We start from the raw sequence: 14,991 nt of genomic DNA, 5'->3' as shown, positions 1-14,991 counted from the left end.
GTTATTTGGTCATGTTTAACTATATTGCACTTGTTACTTAATCCTTCTCTTGGCCACATCCTTTTCATGGATTAACATAGAGGTAGTCCTTGTCTCACAACACTCATTTTCAAAGTTACAATGTCGCTGAAAAAAGTGAGTTACAACCACTCTCCATACTTACGACTGTGGCCACATCTCCACGGTCACATGATCGAAATTCAGACACTTGGCAACTGGGTGTGTATTTACAATGGTTGCATGTCCTGGGATCATATGATGACCATCTGCAATCTTCCCAGCTGGCTTACAACAAACAAAATCATTCATTTAATGACTGCATGATTCACATAACACCTACAGTGATTTGCTCAGCAACTGTGGTAACAAAGTTCGTAAAATTGGGTATGACTCATTTAATATCTGTCTTGCTTAGCAATAGAAATTTTGTGGTCATAATTCAAGAACTACCAATATAAGGAAATGTCCCTGTAGTGCAGTGGTTCTCAACCTTTTTAATGCCGTGACCCCAACCGGTAGTAAGTCGAGGACTAAACCGGTCATAAGTCGAGGACTAAACCGGTCGTAAGTTGAGGACTAAACTGGTCGTAAGTCGAGGACTACCCAACCAGTCGTAAGTCGAGGACTTTCCCTGCCCGGGAGCGCCATGCATGCGTGGTTCCACCCCCTGCGCCGGCCAAGGCGTAGCTGGCAAGTGGCAGAGACGGAGCAGGCCGACCACCAGCTGGCCCAGCCCAAGGGAGGTAAGGCATCCGCCGGAAAAGGGGAAAAAATGGCGGACAAAAAAAATGGTGGACAGCCTTGCTTGGCGACCCCCATGAAATGGTCGATCGACCCCAAATGGGGTCCCGACCCACAGGTTGAGAACCACTGCTGTAGTGGTTTCTGAATGTTAAAATCCATCTTTATTTCGCACAGGCACCCTTTTGACTAATGTAAATATTTTGGCTCCATAATTGTTGACTGAACAGACTGGTATTGGATCAAGACAATAGTTCAGTATTATACAACTATTTAATGATCCAGCCTGGCTGCCAAATAACTGCTTGAGATAAATAGCTGGCCAAATTCTTCAAATGAAGGTTTTTTTTATAATATGTAGGAAAAGTATTTCTCTCTGAATTACAAAAATAGCCAAGACTTTCTCCAGACTTGCAGAGATACTTTATAAGCTTCTCCCGTCAGATAGGAGTGGGTTTCATATTCTCCTGTCTGGATATGTATGTATGTACGAGATTATTAGTGGAATGCCAAGTATCAGATATTTGTCTAAATTTTACACTGATTGAAATCTTAAATGTTTGCAGTGGAATGCATTATACTTATAGTTTTGTCTGTAAAAATACACAAGGGGATGGGTTTATTTGTTTTTGTTTTAGAGTGATCTTTGGAATCATGATTAGAGTTTATAAATGATGCCTAATGCTTAGTATGATATATTAACTAAGTAAATTATACCTTATTCAACAAACAAATATTTAAACAGATCTTGGCTTAGTATGACATGTTCACCCAAGAATAGTAGAAGTGGGAAGAAAAAGGTAATATTGATTCATGGGGACTCCATTTTTATCTAAAACACGTCTATACTGCTTTTTCAGGACTCATGCTTTAAGGGTCTTATGAAAATGGTATAAAAATCATATATTAATAAAAAGGAAACATTGGTAATATTTGAAACCCTGGTTGTTAAAGCAGTCACTAAAATTAATTTAATCTTAGAATTAAGATAGTATTGCAGACAGAATTATCCAATATAATACATGTAAGGAATGTATGAAGAGAATAAACATGAGTTTTTCTAGCATCTTGCAGTGAAGGTGCTTGTCTTAAAATGTACAGCATTAAAACAGTTTGGAAAGAATTATCTGAAAAACCTAAGGCAAGAATAGAGCAGTGCTGATTGATAAACACAGCTGAAGCTTGCTAAGATACACACCTTACACTACATTATATCGTTGATTATCTTCATTAAAAACGCCTTATTTTTTTCTCCAGTTACACTTTGTTTATGAGGGACCATTATAATTCCCAGCAATTTTAAAATTGCATATCATAAACTGGCAGAAGTGAAGCACAAAGATCATGAATTTGTTTAATTTGGACCGCTTTCGCTTTGAGAAGAGGACCAACGTTGAAGGACAGGATGATCCATCTTCGGATTCTCCTGAAGATCAAAAAGCACCCACAATTCCTTCTCCTTCAGAAGATCAGGCTACTATTGTTGGTAGAGAAGATGATGATGATCATACTAATGAACCAACCTCTCCGGCATCTGATGTGTCTGAGGAAACTGGTAAATCCTGTTTTTTTTTCCTAATTTATAAATTAATCAAGACCCTATGTACATCACTTTACTGCTCTAAAGAACACTTCAAAATAAATTACACCAAAACAAAAATACTGGTATTCTCTAGAAAACTATTTAGTTGTTTATTAAATTACAGGATTCAATCTGGGTCGGTCATCAGGACCAGAGATTTTATCTTCCAAACTTTCAGACTTATACTGGAGCCCATCTTTAGGGAACTTCTCTCTGTAATCTATCAAATCCTCTGCATGGATTGCCCCTGTGACTATGTAGAACAGACAGGGAGAAAGCTAACCACTAGATTGCAAGAACACAGGCAAAAGGTCATTACGAGGATACCTGAACTCATTGGTAACCTCACACTGCAATGAACAAGGACACACATTCAATTTTACAACTACTAAGATTGTTGGATGAGCAGGCACAAAAACAGCCAGGAGGTGATTGAAGCCTGGGAAACAGACCCCTTGTCAGTCAAAGGAGTCACGATTAATCACCAGTCTATCAAGTACTTAGTAGGCGAGAGCTGGGCAGCGCAAGTAAACGACAGCTAATGACTTAGAAGCCAGCCACCCAATCAACATCTAAAAAGCCACATACAACAGGCACTATAAATGCCACACACAGAGCAGCACACACTCTGCTAGAGAGAAGTCTCCTGAAGATGGGCTTCAGCACAAGTCCGAAAGCTTGGAAGACAAAATCTCCGGTCCCTGTAACCGACCCAGATTGGATCCTGCAGCATTATTCTGGGATATGTATATTCATCTTCATTCATGATTTATTAAATTACTACACTGCTCATCTCACTAATACAGTGACTCTGGGTGACTTATAATAAAAAGCTCAATAGTACAAAAAAACCCACAAAATTAAAATAAAAAGTTAAAAATCAAAGATGATAGGCATCCTGGGCATGAGAAATTTTAAGGCCCCAATTAAGTGACAATTCACAGCAACCTCATTCAAGCTGGCAAAATCTTTTAAGTAGCTAGGTCTCAATTTTCAGTCTTCTGACTGCTGGCATATTGAAAGAAAAAAGTTTCTAGTAAAAGCCCCGAAAGCTTTCCATGCAATTGCTAGATTTTCTGGTCAGTTTGGTAACAATTATGTTTCAGCAGCTATTCAACTATTTAAAACCAACGTTCTGAGTTTGCTGCTACCGTATTTCCCCGAAAATAAGACCCGGTCTTTTTTTTTTTTTTTTTTTGCCTCCAAAAGAGGCTCCAGGTTTTATTTTGGGGGGTGCCTTTTCCACTCACCTCACGGCGGCAGCACTGACAGCCCCACCCAACCGGCCTATTTCTGTGGCTGAAGGAGCAGCTTCATTTTGCAGCTGAGAATGGAGCTCCGGCCTACATTTCGAAGTCAGAGACCTTCTGGAAGGCCTGTGCAGCCGAGAACCAAGCTACGGATTGAATCCATAGCTCGGTTCTCAATTGCAGAGGCCTTGTGCAGGCTGGGGAATATTGCAGAAGAAGTGGCCCGGAGAGAGGCAGGCGTCAATTCATGGGAGGCCTGGTATGTGGGTGCAAGGCACATGGGGCAGTTCCATCCCCCCCTAACCCAACCCTAGCTTGATTTTTAGGCATGTGCCTCACCCCAAAACTGGGGCTTATTTTTGGGGTAGGGCTTATATTAGGCCCACCCCCCAAAATCAAGCTAGGGCTTATTTTCGGGAAAACACGGTATGTTAGTGCTTAGTTACATATTTATAAGGAGCCTCTTATTTTAGAAGCAATCCAGTCAAAATTCTTGAAAATGTAATTACAAGTTTCTTTTTCAATTTCTGATGCTCCAATATGACTAAAATTAAAGGCCTGATTAAGACTGTATTGTCTGAGATTGTCTTGACTGAAGTAAGTCTAAGTTGCCCAAGTACTGAATTAATAAAAGTCCACTAAATAGTAACTAAACATATTATCAGACTGTCCAGCTATCTCAATACCTGAGAATAAGCAGCTGATTTCAACCTTGGCCTTTGAAAAAGCTGGTGAGAATATGATTCTGCAGATGTATAGAAGATGAATAATTTCTGATGGGTCTCCATCCTGACTAGACTCTTCTCAGAAATAGATAAAGCATGTGTTGCACCTATCCACTAGAAGCAAAGTATAATATACCTTATTTTTAAAAATGGCAAATGAGAACAACCTGCCAATTATTGCCCAATTACTCTGCTAGATGTTTCTTCTATGCTATATAAAAGTTTCTGAACAAATTAGAAGATTGGAAGGAAGAAACAAAACTCTTGTATCCAGAACAGGCAGAGTTTTAAAAAGGATATAGCATAGTAGATTATTATGTAATAAGGACTTTGAAGATCCTTATTGAAAAATATATCAGTAGGCTACCTCTGCCATTGACAAATCTCAATTATGGGAAAAACTAGCTAAGACAGATATCGATAAGCACTTTCTTAAATTAATCATTGAACTACATACAGTTCTGACATTTCAGGTAGAATAAGAATACGCCCATAGGGGTCCTTGTCAGGCCTTATCTTATTAGAGAGAGGAGTTAAACAGGGCTATTTACTTGGCTCATTTATCTTCTATATTAATGATACTAACTGTACCCGGCCACGCGTTGCTGTGGCTTAGTCTGGTTAAATGGAAAAGAAGTGTGTTGCTTTTACGTCTAACAGATGACGCTGTTTTTCAAAAAAAGCATGTTTTACCTGTCACAGGTGTGACATCTATATAATAGTAGGTATATGTATATAAAAACATATTTCTAGCCATATGTTCCTATTACAGTTTGTCAATAAACGTTCACTATGCTTCAGGGAACATATCAAATGTGTGTGTTCACATTTGTCTTTGCCATCACTGATTTAAGAATTCACAGTTAAGAACAAATTTTTATTTATCATTGTATCACAAAATACAACTTAGTTACAAAAAGCATTTTAATTCTGTTTATGAATAATGTATATTTTGTATCGTTCATTCTGCTTCCAAAGATGACTCCAGTATTCCAGAAACTCCTGAAGCTAAGAGGACAGTACAATCAAAGTATTTTAAATTTAGGAAAGATGTTATTGAATTGTCATCTGAAAGTGAAGATGAAGAAGTAAGAGTGAAATACAACAATACAAAGCAAGCCTCTGTTTCTAGAAGGGATGTTATTATAATGTAAGTCTTTACAACTCCTTTCGGATTAATTGCTTATTTTAAAATTAACAATCTGGAATCTTTAGGATTCAATACAATATAAAATTTTCAGCATAAAGGTAATAAGGTAGCAAATCAGGGCTTTTTGTGAACTTAATGGATATAGCCCTGAATTAAATACAGAAATTCGTCATAAGGTTGTTTTTAAATAGTAACATTGTGAAAGTTGTCAAGGAGATGCTAATATGATAAGATACATTATGTAGAATACTATCATTAATCCATATCAGATCTTTCTACAACAGTTTCTATTAAAGTTCAAATATTCTTTCTGATATATTGGACTTTGTGCATGAGCGCTCACCTCTTGTGCAAGTGGAGCTGCATGCGTATGCCTGCCCGCTGCCACTTAGATGGCCCGTTCCAAACAGGCTGCATCCCAGGACCTAAAATTCTGAGCTAAAAAAACCTACTATATCAGCTAAAACATTGTAAAAAGAATGCAAACAATTTTCTTAGATTAAAATAAAAATAAAAATTGTTCCTATTTTTAATACCATTTTTTTAATAGGGCTAGAATTTAACCATTATCTTCTAATGTCTAACCGTTGTTACCTAATGTCTTTTTATGTATTTTATCATGTAATTTTTTAATTCTACAGTAAAATTGCCATAATAATTTATATCCATATTTACAGTTCTGAACCTTCTGATGACGAAAGTGAGAATGAATCATCACAGTCTCTCCATAAAAATGGTCCAGCTAAAATGTCAGATGACACAGAGGAGGAGGAGGAGGAGGATCTGAATTACTGTAAACTCCAAACACTAAAAGAACTTTTTCCACAAAAAAGTGACCAAGAATTATTAAAGGTACAGTATTATAATATAATTATCAGGAAATCTCCATATACATATCTTGAATATTTGAAGATAAATCTTTTTCAGAGATTTCTTGTCTTCTTTCCCTGTATTTCAACAACCTTAATCAGAATATAGGTAGTCACTAGTTGAATGGTTGTAAGCTGAGGACTGCCTGTATTAGAAAGAGGATAACAGTGATGTATTCAGTCTCTCTCTCACACACACATATATACAGTATATTCTTTAGCTATGCCATTTGGAGATCCTGTGTGGAAATTTAAGTTATGGTACTAGAAAAGAGTGAGAAACTAAGGTTATTTGTTGGGTAACAGATCAAGAAACCAAGAAATTCATTCTTCTTTACACTAAGCCACAAATTTAGTAGACCCCAACCTACTTGGTAGACTTAAAAAATGTGGGATAGACAACATCACCACCAGATGGATTTGTAAATGGCTGACAAATCGCACTCAATAAGTAGTCCTCAATGAACTATATCTAGATGGAAGGAAGGAAGCAGTGGGGTACCCCAAGATTCTGTTTTAGGCCCAGTATTCTTCAAGATTTTCATAAATAATTTAGATGAAGGAATTTGCAGAGAACATTATCCAATTTGCAGAGAACATTAAACTAATCCAATTTGCAGAGAACATTAAACTGGCATGAATAGCCAATACGCCAGAATATAGGCTCAAGATCCAGATGGATCTTAATAGGCTTGAACACTGGGTCTTACCTAACAAAATGAAATTCAGTGTAGAGAAAAGTAAGGTTTTATACTTAGGCAAGAAAAATCACCAAGAGGGATCTTGGTGTCCTAGTGAACAATCACTTAAATATGAGACAGCAGTATGTGGCAGCAGCTAAAAAAGCCAATGCAATCTTAGGTTGCATTAGCAGAGGGTAGAATCAATATCACATGAAGTATTAGTACCACTTTATAAAATCTTAGCAAGACCACACTTAGAATACTGCATGCATTTTTTGTCACTATATTATGAAAAAGAAGTAGATCCTGTGGAAAGAGTGCATAAAAGAGCAAGATTAGAAGGCTGGATGATTAGCGGGCTGGAGGCTAAAACATATGAAGAATGGTTTCAGGAATTGGGTATGTCTAGTCTAGTGAAAAGAAGGACTAATCTAAGAGAAATCTAAGAGAAATTTCAGTGAGAACAATTAAACAGTGAAATGGCTTACTGGTTGCTTAAAAGCCTCACTGGAGACTTTTTTTAAAGTACTTATTAAAGTACTTATGCTTTATTATATTTTTCCACAAATTCTGTTTTAAAATGGCTCATTGCATTTCCAAATACATAGGATTTCATAATAAACTTTTAAAGTAATAGTAATTTTAATTTAGAAAAGAAATATTTTTCTCATTTTCTTCCTGTAGCTCATAGAATCAACAAATACAATGGATGAAGCTATAGCTGCTGGTCTAAAATTGCCTGATGAAGGTATACAGCTATTTTTTATTTTCATATTTTTTTATAATTGACATGTTTGATATAACTATTTCATCATACCATCTTATCTGTTCTTCAACTTATATAGACTTACTGACATCAATATTAACAAAAAACTTACATAAAATACTAAATTTTTATAGAAAGAAAAAAGTCAAAATAGCACCAGCTCTCTTACATATGTCATGTGTTCTTAAACTGTTTATCCCAATGTTATGAGAATTGTACTGCACCTTTTTATATTAAAATTAAGTATCAGTAGAAACTCATTGCTAAATATACCAAAGAGGTGGTTAGTTCCTAATCTGCATGTAACCTTTTACAGAAACCAAACAAATTAACATCATTTTATGCATATAAACCTATCCTTAAACTAAAATATATTTTATAATACACTGCATGTACAAAAATCTATTAAAATTGCTTATGTTGAAACCTTGTACACACTTTAAACAATCCTTCACAAAGATTTTTTTGTTTTGATGTGATTCTTTGTTTCCCCATTGCCCTCAGCTGCTGCTCTTTTTAGCAGTTTTAACATTACACTAAAATTTCAGATCTTTTTTATAGTAACTGACACAGACACTATAGTGGGTGTTCGTATGTACAAAGAGTCAGGCAAGAATAAACAAGTCTGTAAACAATGGGCAAGTTTTAAGATCAATTATTGAACACCTGTTTGTCAGAGGGGGAGAAGTTCATTTTTTCTGAAATGGGCAAGTTTTAAGATCAATTATTAAACACCTGTTTGTCAAAGGGGGAGACATTGTTCATTTTTTCTGAAAGACGACAGTTGGTACATTGTGAAAATAAAACAATGTAAAATAAGTGTAATTAATTTGTTTGATTAATTTGAACTAATGGTACTATTACCATGTAATATTTCCCATATCATATTAAATGAGATTTAGAATTTATATTAATTAACTATTTTGATATCCTGAAATAGCAATAGCACTTAGCAATAGCACTTAGAATTATAAACTGCTCCATAGTGCTTTAGAGCCCTCTCTAAGTGGTTTACAGAGCTAGCATATTGCCCCCAACAATCTGGGTCCTCATTTTACCGACTTCGGAAGGATGGAAGACTGAGTCAACCCTGAGCTGGTGACTCGGAACTGCCAAATTGCTGGCAGCCAGCAGCCTGCAATACTGCATTCTAACCACTGCGCCACCACAGCTCTTATGAAATAATACAAGTAACCATAATCACTTAGATATTAGACTGAAAGTCCTTTTTCAAATATTAATTTAATATACTTTTTACTTATAAAAGGAGAATCTCGAAAGAGGAAGCTTGATGAAGATGCGATGAATCATTCTGAAGATAAGGATGACCAAAGTGCAAAAAAGAAAAGACTTGATCCTGTGAGCATTTAGTCATATTTTCTATAAATATCAGAAGCCAAGCTAAGGATGGAACTCAGTAGCAAAAGCAAAAGATCGTAAACTTCACTATGCTTCTGATAACTCTATTCAGAAGTGGAAAAATTCCTCCTTCAGACCCAGAAGTCTTTGTTGATGATACTGGCTTAATATATTAGGGATCTTGCTCCACTTCCTGTGCTCCTAAATATATTTTTCATCTATTTCATTTCCTCAGTTAATGGTGATGTGGCTGCTTGGATTATGCCATTAAATGCTAAACATTGTTCTGAGCCTGAGTGCACAATTTCTCTGTACCATGATTTATATTTGATAGTGACAGCCATGGAATGCAATGGCTGGATCAAGCAGTAGGTGGAGCCAGGACAAAAAACTGATTTAAAATTAATTTAATTAAATAACTGGAGGTAATATGATTGCTCTGGATCTATTTTAGAATTTTCTCCTGTTACATTCTAAAATATAATTTGGTATTTTGGAGTTCTCTTGACAGTTCCAAAAGTCCTGGGACCATAGGCTACATACACCTGTCTTTGATAAAACCTTTTTTTCAATTAATCAGTGGAAAGTAGATAAAAAAGATGTAGTCATAACTCTGATTAAGCTGCCATTACAGATGTGTGTCGGTGTATCTCTCTTTCTCTCTTTCTCTCTGTGTTAAAAGATGGAATTTCCTAATTTCACATTAGTATCTGAAGTGCTAGTTTAATTTTAAGAAAAATAATATGTGGATCCAACCATTAAGCAGTGCTAGTTTACCTAAATGTGTTTTCTGGTCACTGATTTTTTTTTCATTAAATGATGATGTATTTGTATTATATATTTCTAGGATTATTTTAATTCTTTTATAAAATGCATAAATGTACATGTATTTATTTAGTACTCTAAATGGTAGAGCTGAATTGCAAAATAAAATTGATCTTTTTTTTCAACCATAGTTGCAAAATCCCGAAAACCAGTGGAAAAAGCATGATAATCTAGTAAACAAATTTCATAAAGAATTTCCTAATTTGGATAAAGAGGTATGGTTATACTTGACAGAGTATATGTTTTATGCTGATATTACAAGTAGATCCATATTAACTGCTGCTGTAGCACCACTAAAGATATTGCATATCTGTCTATCTGTCGCTTACAATTTTAGGAACTTGGAGCACGTTTAAACTGTAAATAGGGGCTTTTGATATTCCCCCCTTCCCTAACCAAGTTTTCAATCTGTCATAAAAGCTGAAAGTTTCACTGAAATTGAGACTTTTAATTGTATAAACATCCATATGAATTAAGACTTGTTTCAAAATTTAGTGCTTTTAAAATTATATTGGATTTAGGGTATTTTATATTTTTAGTGGTAAGTATTACTTAGAAAGCAAATAATTGCAACAAGATATGTAAGGTATTCCAAGTTATGTTATTTTCAAGACTACTCTTGTTCCATGTATTCTGTCCATGTTCTTTTGCCAGGACTGAAACTCTTCTATGATCTCTACTAAGCATTTATTTAATGGAATAATGTAGCGAAGTAAGAATACTTCATGCTTCAGAGTAGAAAAGTAACATGTCCTCCCAATAGCCATTCATTGGCAATGTAACACTGTCTATCTATCTGTCTATCTATCTTCTGTGCATTTTAAAAATTTCTCCAAACCTACTAATGTACCTTTTTTTTGCATGCCACATGATGGATGCTAGTGCTTGAATATTAACTGTAGTCTAGAAATATTGATTTCTAATATCTAAAAGTGAAATAAAATAATCATTGGAAGATAGTCATGCAAAGCTGTTGACACCTTTAGATTAGTTTGTTGCTTTTTTTGTACTGCCTATAGAAATCTCAGCCTTAATTATTAGATAAAATATAAAGACTTGTAGATTTAGCAAGCTGTACATTAAGGTTATAGTTCTCAATACTGAGATTCCTGATAAAACGATACTTACTTTTTAGATGCATATGTGCAATTTTGATAGCAAGGTCTCTGTATGTGTTTATTAATCCTGTATCCATACAAGATTTGTTTATTTTGTGAATTAGGAACTGAGAGATGTACTTCAGGAACATAACTGGATATATCAAGAAGCTTTTGATTCTTTAAAAGCATTTATGGAAGATCAAGAGGGTAAAGATATTTTTATTTTAATTAGTACATACCATTAACTGCGTAAGCATGCATCTTATTGCCTACATATTCAGTGAGATGCAAACCTTTTCTAATAAAAGGTTTGAAAGGGATTTAAAAATTATTCTGTATGGATTTAGCTTAATTTAGTAAATCAGGACTTAACATAAGAGATCTAAGAAGCAAAATAAATTAATGCAATAAAAATATAAGACATCATAGTAAAAAACATACACCAAATAAATGAAGAAAGGAGAATCCTTATGCAAATAAGTTTTAATCAGACTTAAAACAACAGGATCAGCACCATTTCATGACAGGATGTAGCTAAATGAGACTGGGTGTCACTATGGAGGAAGCTTTCTGTTTTATTATTACAAAGAATTTGTGGAAAGGCATATTCTGACAACCTTTAAACATGAATTAATTGGTGTAAGAAGAATTGGCATTTTATGTACTGTGTCCCAACCATTTAGGGCTTTAAAGTTAAGCCTCAGCATCTTGAAGTAAACTTGTAAGCAAATATACTGCTGTTTTATCATTTTAACATACTCTCCTCAGGTTGAAGATTCATTGTCCCTTTCTGATGTATTTAAAACATCTGAACATTGAGCAAACACACTACATACATACATACATACATACATACATACATACATACATACATACATACATACATACAAAATCCCTATAGTAAAATCATTTTTGTCTCGGGATACTTGTCAAGTTCAGCTGGGCCTTAATTGAGAAGCTGTGTTCTTAGTATGCTTTTTCAGAAGGGTAACTCATCCTGAAGGGAATATTCATCCGGTTTCTAGATATGAGGACCACCTATATTCTCCATCTTTCGGAATTTAACTTATGTTTATCCTATAGCACAGTACTGACTCCAGGCACTAGTACAGCAGCTGCAAAGCTTTGCTTGAATTTGATAACATAGAAAGATAAATATTTTCACCATAATGATAGAATCAGTATGATATGGCCTCACAGCTTTGTATAGATGGCAAAAAGTATGGCAAATGAAATCATGCTTTGTGAGTCCCCAAAAGGTTGTGGATGTTGAAGGGTTTTTTGCCCATTAAAAGTAGACGTTTGTGACTTATTTAAATGAAGAGGCCTTCTCAAGGAGAAATTGAGTTTTGATGCTTGGAAACTTTACCCATTTTTAAAGAAATATTCCTGGATTCCATTCAATCAGTCTCCATTGACTTAACTACTGCTAAACATCAAGATGGGGAAATACTCAAGAATGAAGAACATTTCTCAAATCCTTCCATGTATTCTGTCCATGTTCTTTTGCCAGGAGTGAAACTCTTCTATGATGTCTATTAAGCGGTTATTTAATGAAGTAATGTGGTGAAGTAAGGATACTTTGTGCTACAGAGTAGAAAAATAACATGTCCTCTCAATATCCATTCACTGGCAATGTGATACTCACAATACAAGAAGGATTTTCACAAATTAGCGCTACTTCTTGCAGTGCTTTGTCAGATATCGTGTCAAATATTGTTCTGAAACGTTCTCTGACTGTTTTAGATCATTTCAATGGGAGTGAACCTGGGCAAGGCAGCTGCACTGAGTCTAAAACATTGTTAAATTTGAACAGAAGCAACTTTATGGCGCTTTTTTTTAGACTCCTGCTAGATTTGTTGGGTTTTGCTTTTGTCCTCACTTTTCAAATTGTCTGCACCCTTTTATGTTACATATACAGATGCACAACATCCTTCAAAGAGTGAAGTTTCAAATGGAAAGAGTGTCTCAGTTAATAATGCCACTGACCACCAGAATGATACTAAAATGAGGCTCAAAGAGAAATCACCCAAAACTTCTGAGAATGGCTTCAGGAGAAAGGAAAAAAAGAAAAAAATTTGGAGCACTAAAAAGGACTCGCAGGAGCTGCAATATGAATCTGCTTCAGAAGCCGGTAGCTCCCTTGATGAGGACTATAGCAGTGGTAATGAAATAATGGAAGATGGTTATAAAGCTAAGATTCTTAGTTTACTTCAAGATGCTTCTCTTGGTGAACTCACTTTAATTCCACAATGTTCTCAGAAAAAGGCTCAAAGAATAATAGAGGTCCGTCCCTTTAATAGTTGGGAAGCCTTGGTAAGTCTGTATTCTTTTCTTTTAAAAAAAAATATCAACAGCATATAATATATTCAGGGATGTCTTCCTACTAAGAAGGCATACATGTGTCGCTTTACCTAACCAAGCTAAAGCACTATGATTCTTCTAAGCCAGTAGCATTTCAAACAGTGTCAGATGACCTGACTTTGAATGTATTAAGGGATGATTTTCTTGAAAAATAGAAGCTGATTGGCTGGCAACACTGTCATTAATTCTTGAGCTCCGAAACTTGGTTCACTTTACTGCAGAAGAAGAATTTAGAGCTTTCATTTGTGAAGCTGCTGTTTGCTAGTGTTTTTCTGATCTGCTGTAGTTGAAAACCATACAGAAATGAAGAATGTGGCAATTTTTTTACTGCAATTGCCTCAGAGAATCGGTAACCAACTTGCAGAGTTTCTCCATGATTGAAATGCCAGGATAAGTGTATTAAGCGGTTGATGAAGAAACTTTTGTTATTTATTTTGATTCCTTATTTTTTAACTCATCACTGACTTTTTGATTTTGGTATTATGAACTAAGCAGTTTGGTAATTTTCTTGAGTATATTACAAGGGTGTTTTTTTTAACTTTCAAAAACAAATTAGAAGTCTTGACATGGAAGTGAAAGAGAGAAAACATACCTGTTGGTGAGTACTTTTGATACTGCTCCAAACGTTTTTTGTTTTTTAAAGTGTTCTCAGCAGCTTTATTTCATGCTATTCCACCAAAATGAACAGCCTTTGGTTTTAGCAGTGTGGCTTTGTGATTGGGTTTGTTAATTTTTCAAAGGTAAAAATTGTGGGATTTTGGTATGTTGTCTCTGTGAGTTTTATTTGTCGCTGTTTTAGAGAAATTGTTGCAAGTAAGCTATTTTATCTAATTCTTCTGATGTTCGTTCCTTGAAACAATATTTCTAGAAATTGAGACCACTGCATTTAAACACTTTTTAAATCCTACCTCTATACATGCTGCATTTTTCTGAATTAGATATTTAACCATATTGGATCCTAAATTGTTTGGGTCAGGTTTTTGAATGAAAAAAAAATAGTCACGCATATTTTAAAGTGCATGCATGAAAAATACATGCAGATAGCTTTACAGCAGTGCTGCCTCTGAAGCTGTTTTGCCTGAAGTCTTATACTTTGAACAGAACATCTGTCCTTTAGAAACATGTTGAGTTTTGTCTAAACAGCTTCTTTGCAATAGTAATTGCTAAAGGGCCCCCATTCTTTGAAATAGTTCCACAGAATTAAATTGTGTAGGCCTGTTTTAATTTAAACATCTTTCATAAAGGATTCATTTGTCAGTACCAAAATATTTACTTAGCTTCTGTAACAACATGCCTTAATTTTAATGAAATTCAGCAAATTATATTCTTGGGAGTTTTCAAGAAGAAATTTCTAAACATGCTGACAGACTATCCAGCTGTCAGGTATTTTTGTTACTATGTAATAAGGCAGCGTTTGGGGAGGGGAGTCATACTTTGAAGTGAAATATTAAAAAATGAAAGTATTCCAGTTTCTTTTTAACAAAGCTGTTAAACAATTTTAATTTTAAATGTGAAGTCTAACAGCTGATATGGATAATGGCTCATAATTTTATATGTTTTTTAATTTGAATAATGCA

At 35.0% G+C, this 14,991-nt stretch overlaps 1 protein-coding gene across 1 annotated transcript in view; it reads left to right on the top strand.

Annotated features, from left to right (window-relative positions):
- Nucleotides 1-1,805: 1,805 nt before the first annotated feature.
- SMARCAD1 (SWI/SNF-related, matrix-associated actin-dependent regulator of chromatin, subfamily a, containing DEAD/H box 1) overlaps nucleotides 1,806-14,991 on the top strand; it is a 29,891-nt gene continuing 16,705 nt past the window's right edge. The window contains exons 1-8 of the mRNA XM_015815690.1: nucleotides 1,806-2,296; nucleotides 5,277-5,448; nucleotides 6,126-6,300; nucleotides 7,685-7,748; nucleotides 9,034-9,125; nucleotides 10,082-10,165; nucleotides 11,173-11,257; nucleotides 12,972-13,366. Coding sequence (XP_015671176.1) covers nucleotides 2,086-2,296; nucleotides 5,277-5,448; nucleotides 6,126-6,300; nucleotides 7,685-7,748; nucleotides 9,034-9,125; nucleotides 10,082-10,165; nucleotides 11,173-11,257; nucleotides 12,972-13,366 — 1,278 coding nt within the window. The 5' untranslated portion in view covers nucleotides 1,806-2,085. The remainder of the gene's footprint in view (nucleotides 2,297-5,276; nucleotides 5,449-6,125; nucleotides 6,301-7,684; nucleotides 7,749-9,033; nucleotides 9,126-10,081; nucleotides 10,166-11,172; nucleotides 11,258-12,971; nucleotides 13,367-14,991) is intronic.

The sequence above is a fragment of the Protobothrops mucrosquamatus genome, unplaced genomic scaffold (assembly GCF_001527695.2).
Source record: "Protobothrops mucrosquamatus isolate PMUCROS unplaced genomic scaffold, P.Mucros_1.0 scaffold367, whole genome shotgun sequence".
In the NCBI taxonomy this organism is placed as follows: Eukaryota; Metazoa; Chordata; class Lepidosauria; order Squamata; family Viperidae; genus Protobothrops; species Protobothrops mucrosquamatus.
Note: the sequence above shows the minus strand (reverse complement) of the source record. Positions and strands in the feature narration are given on the sequence as shown.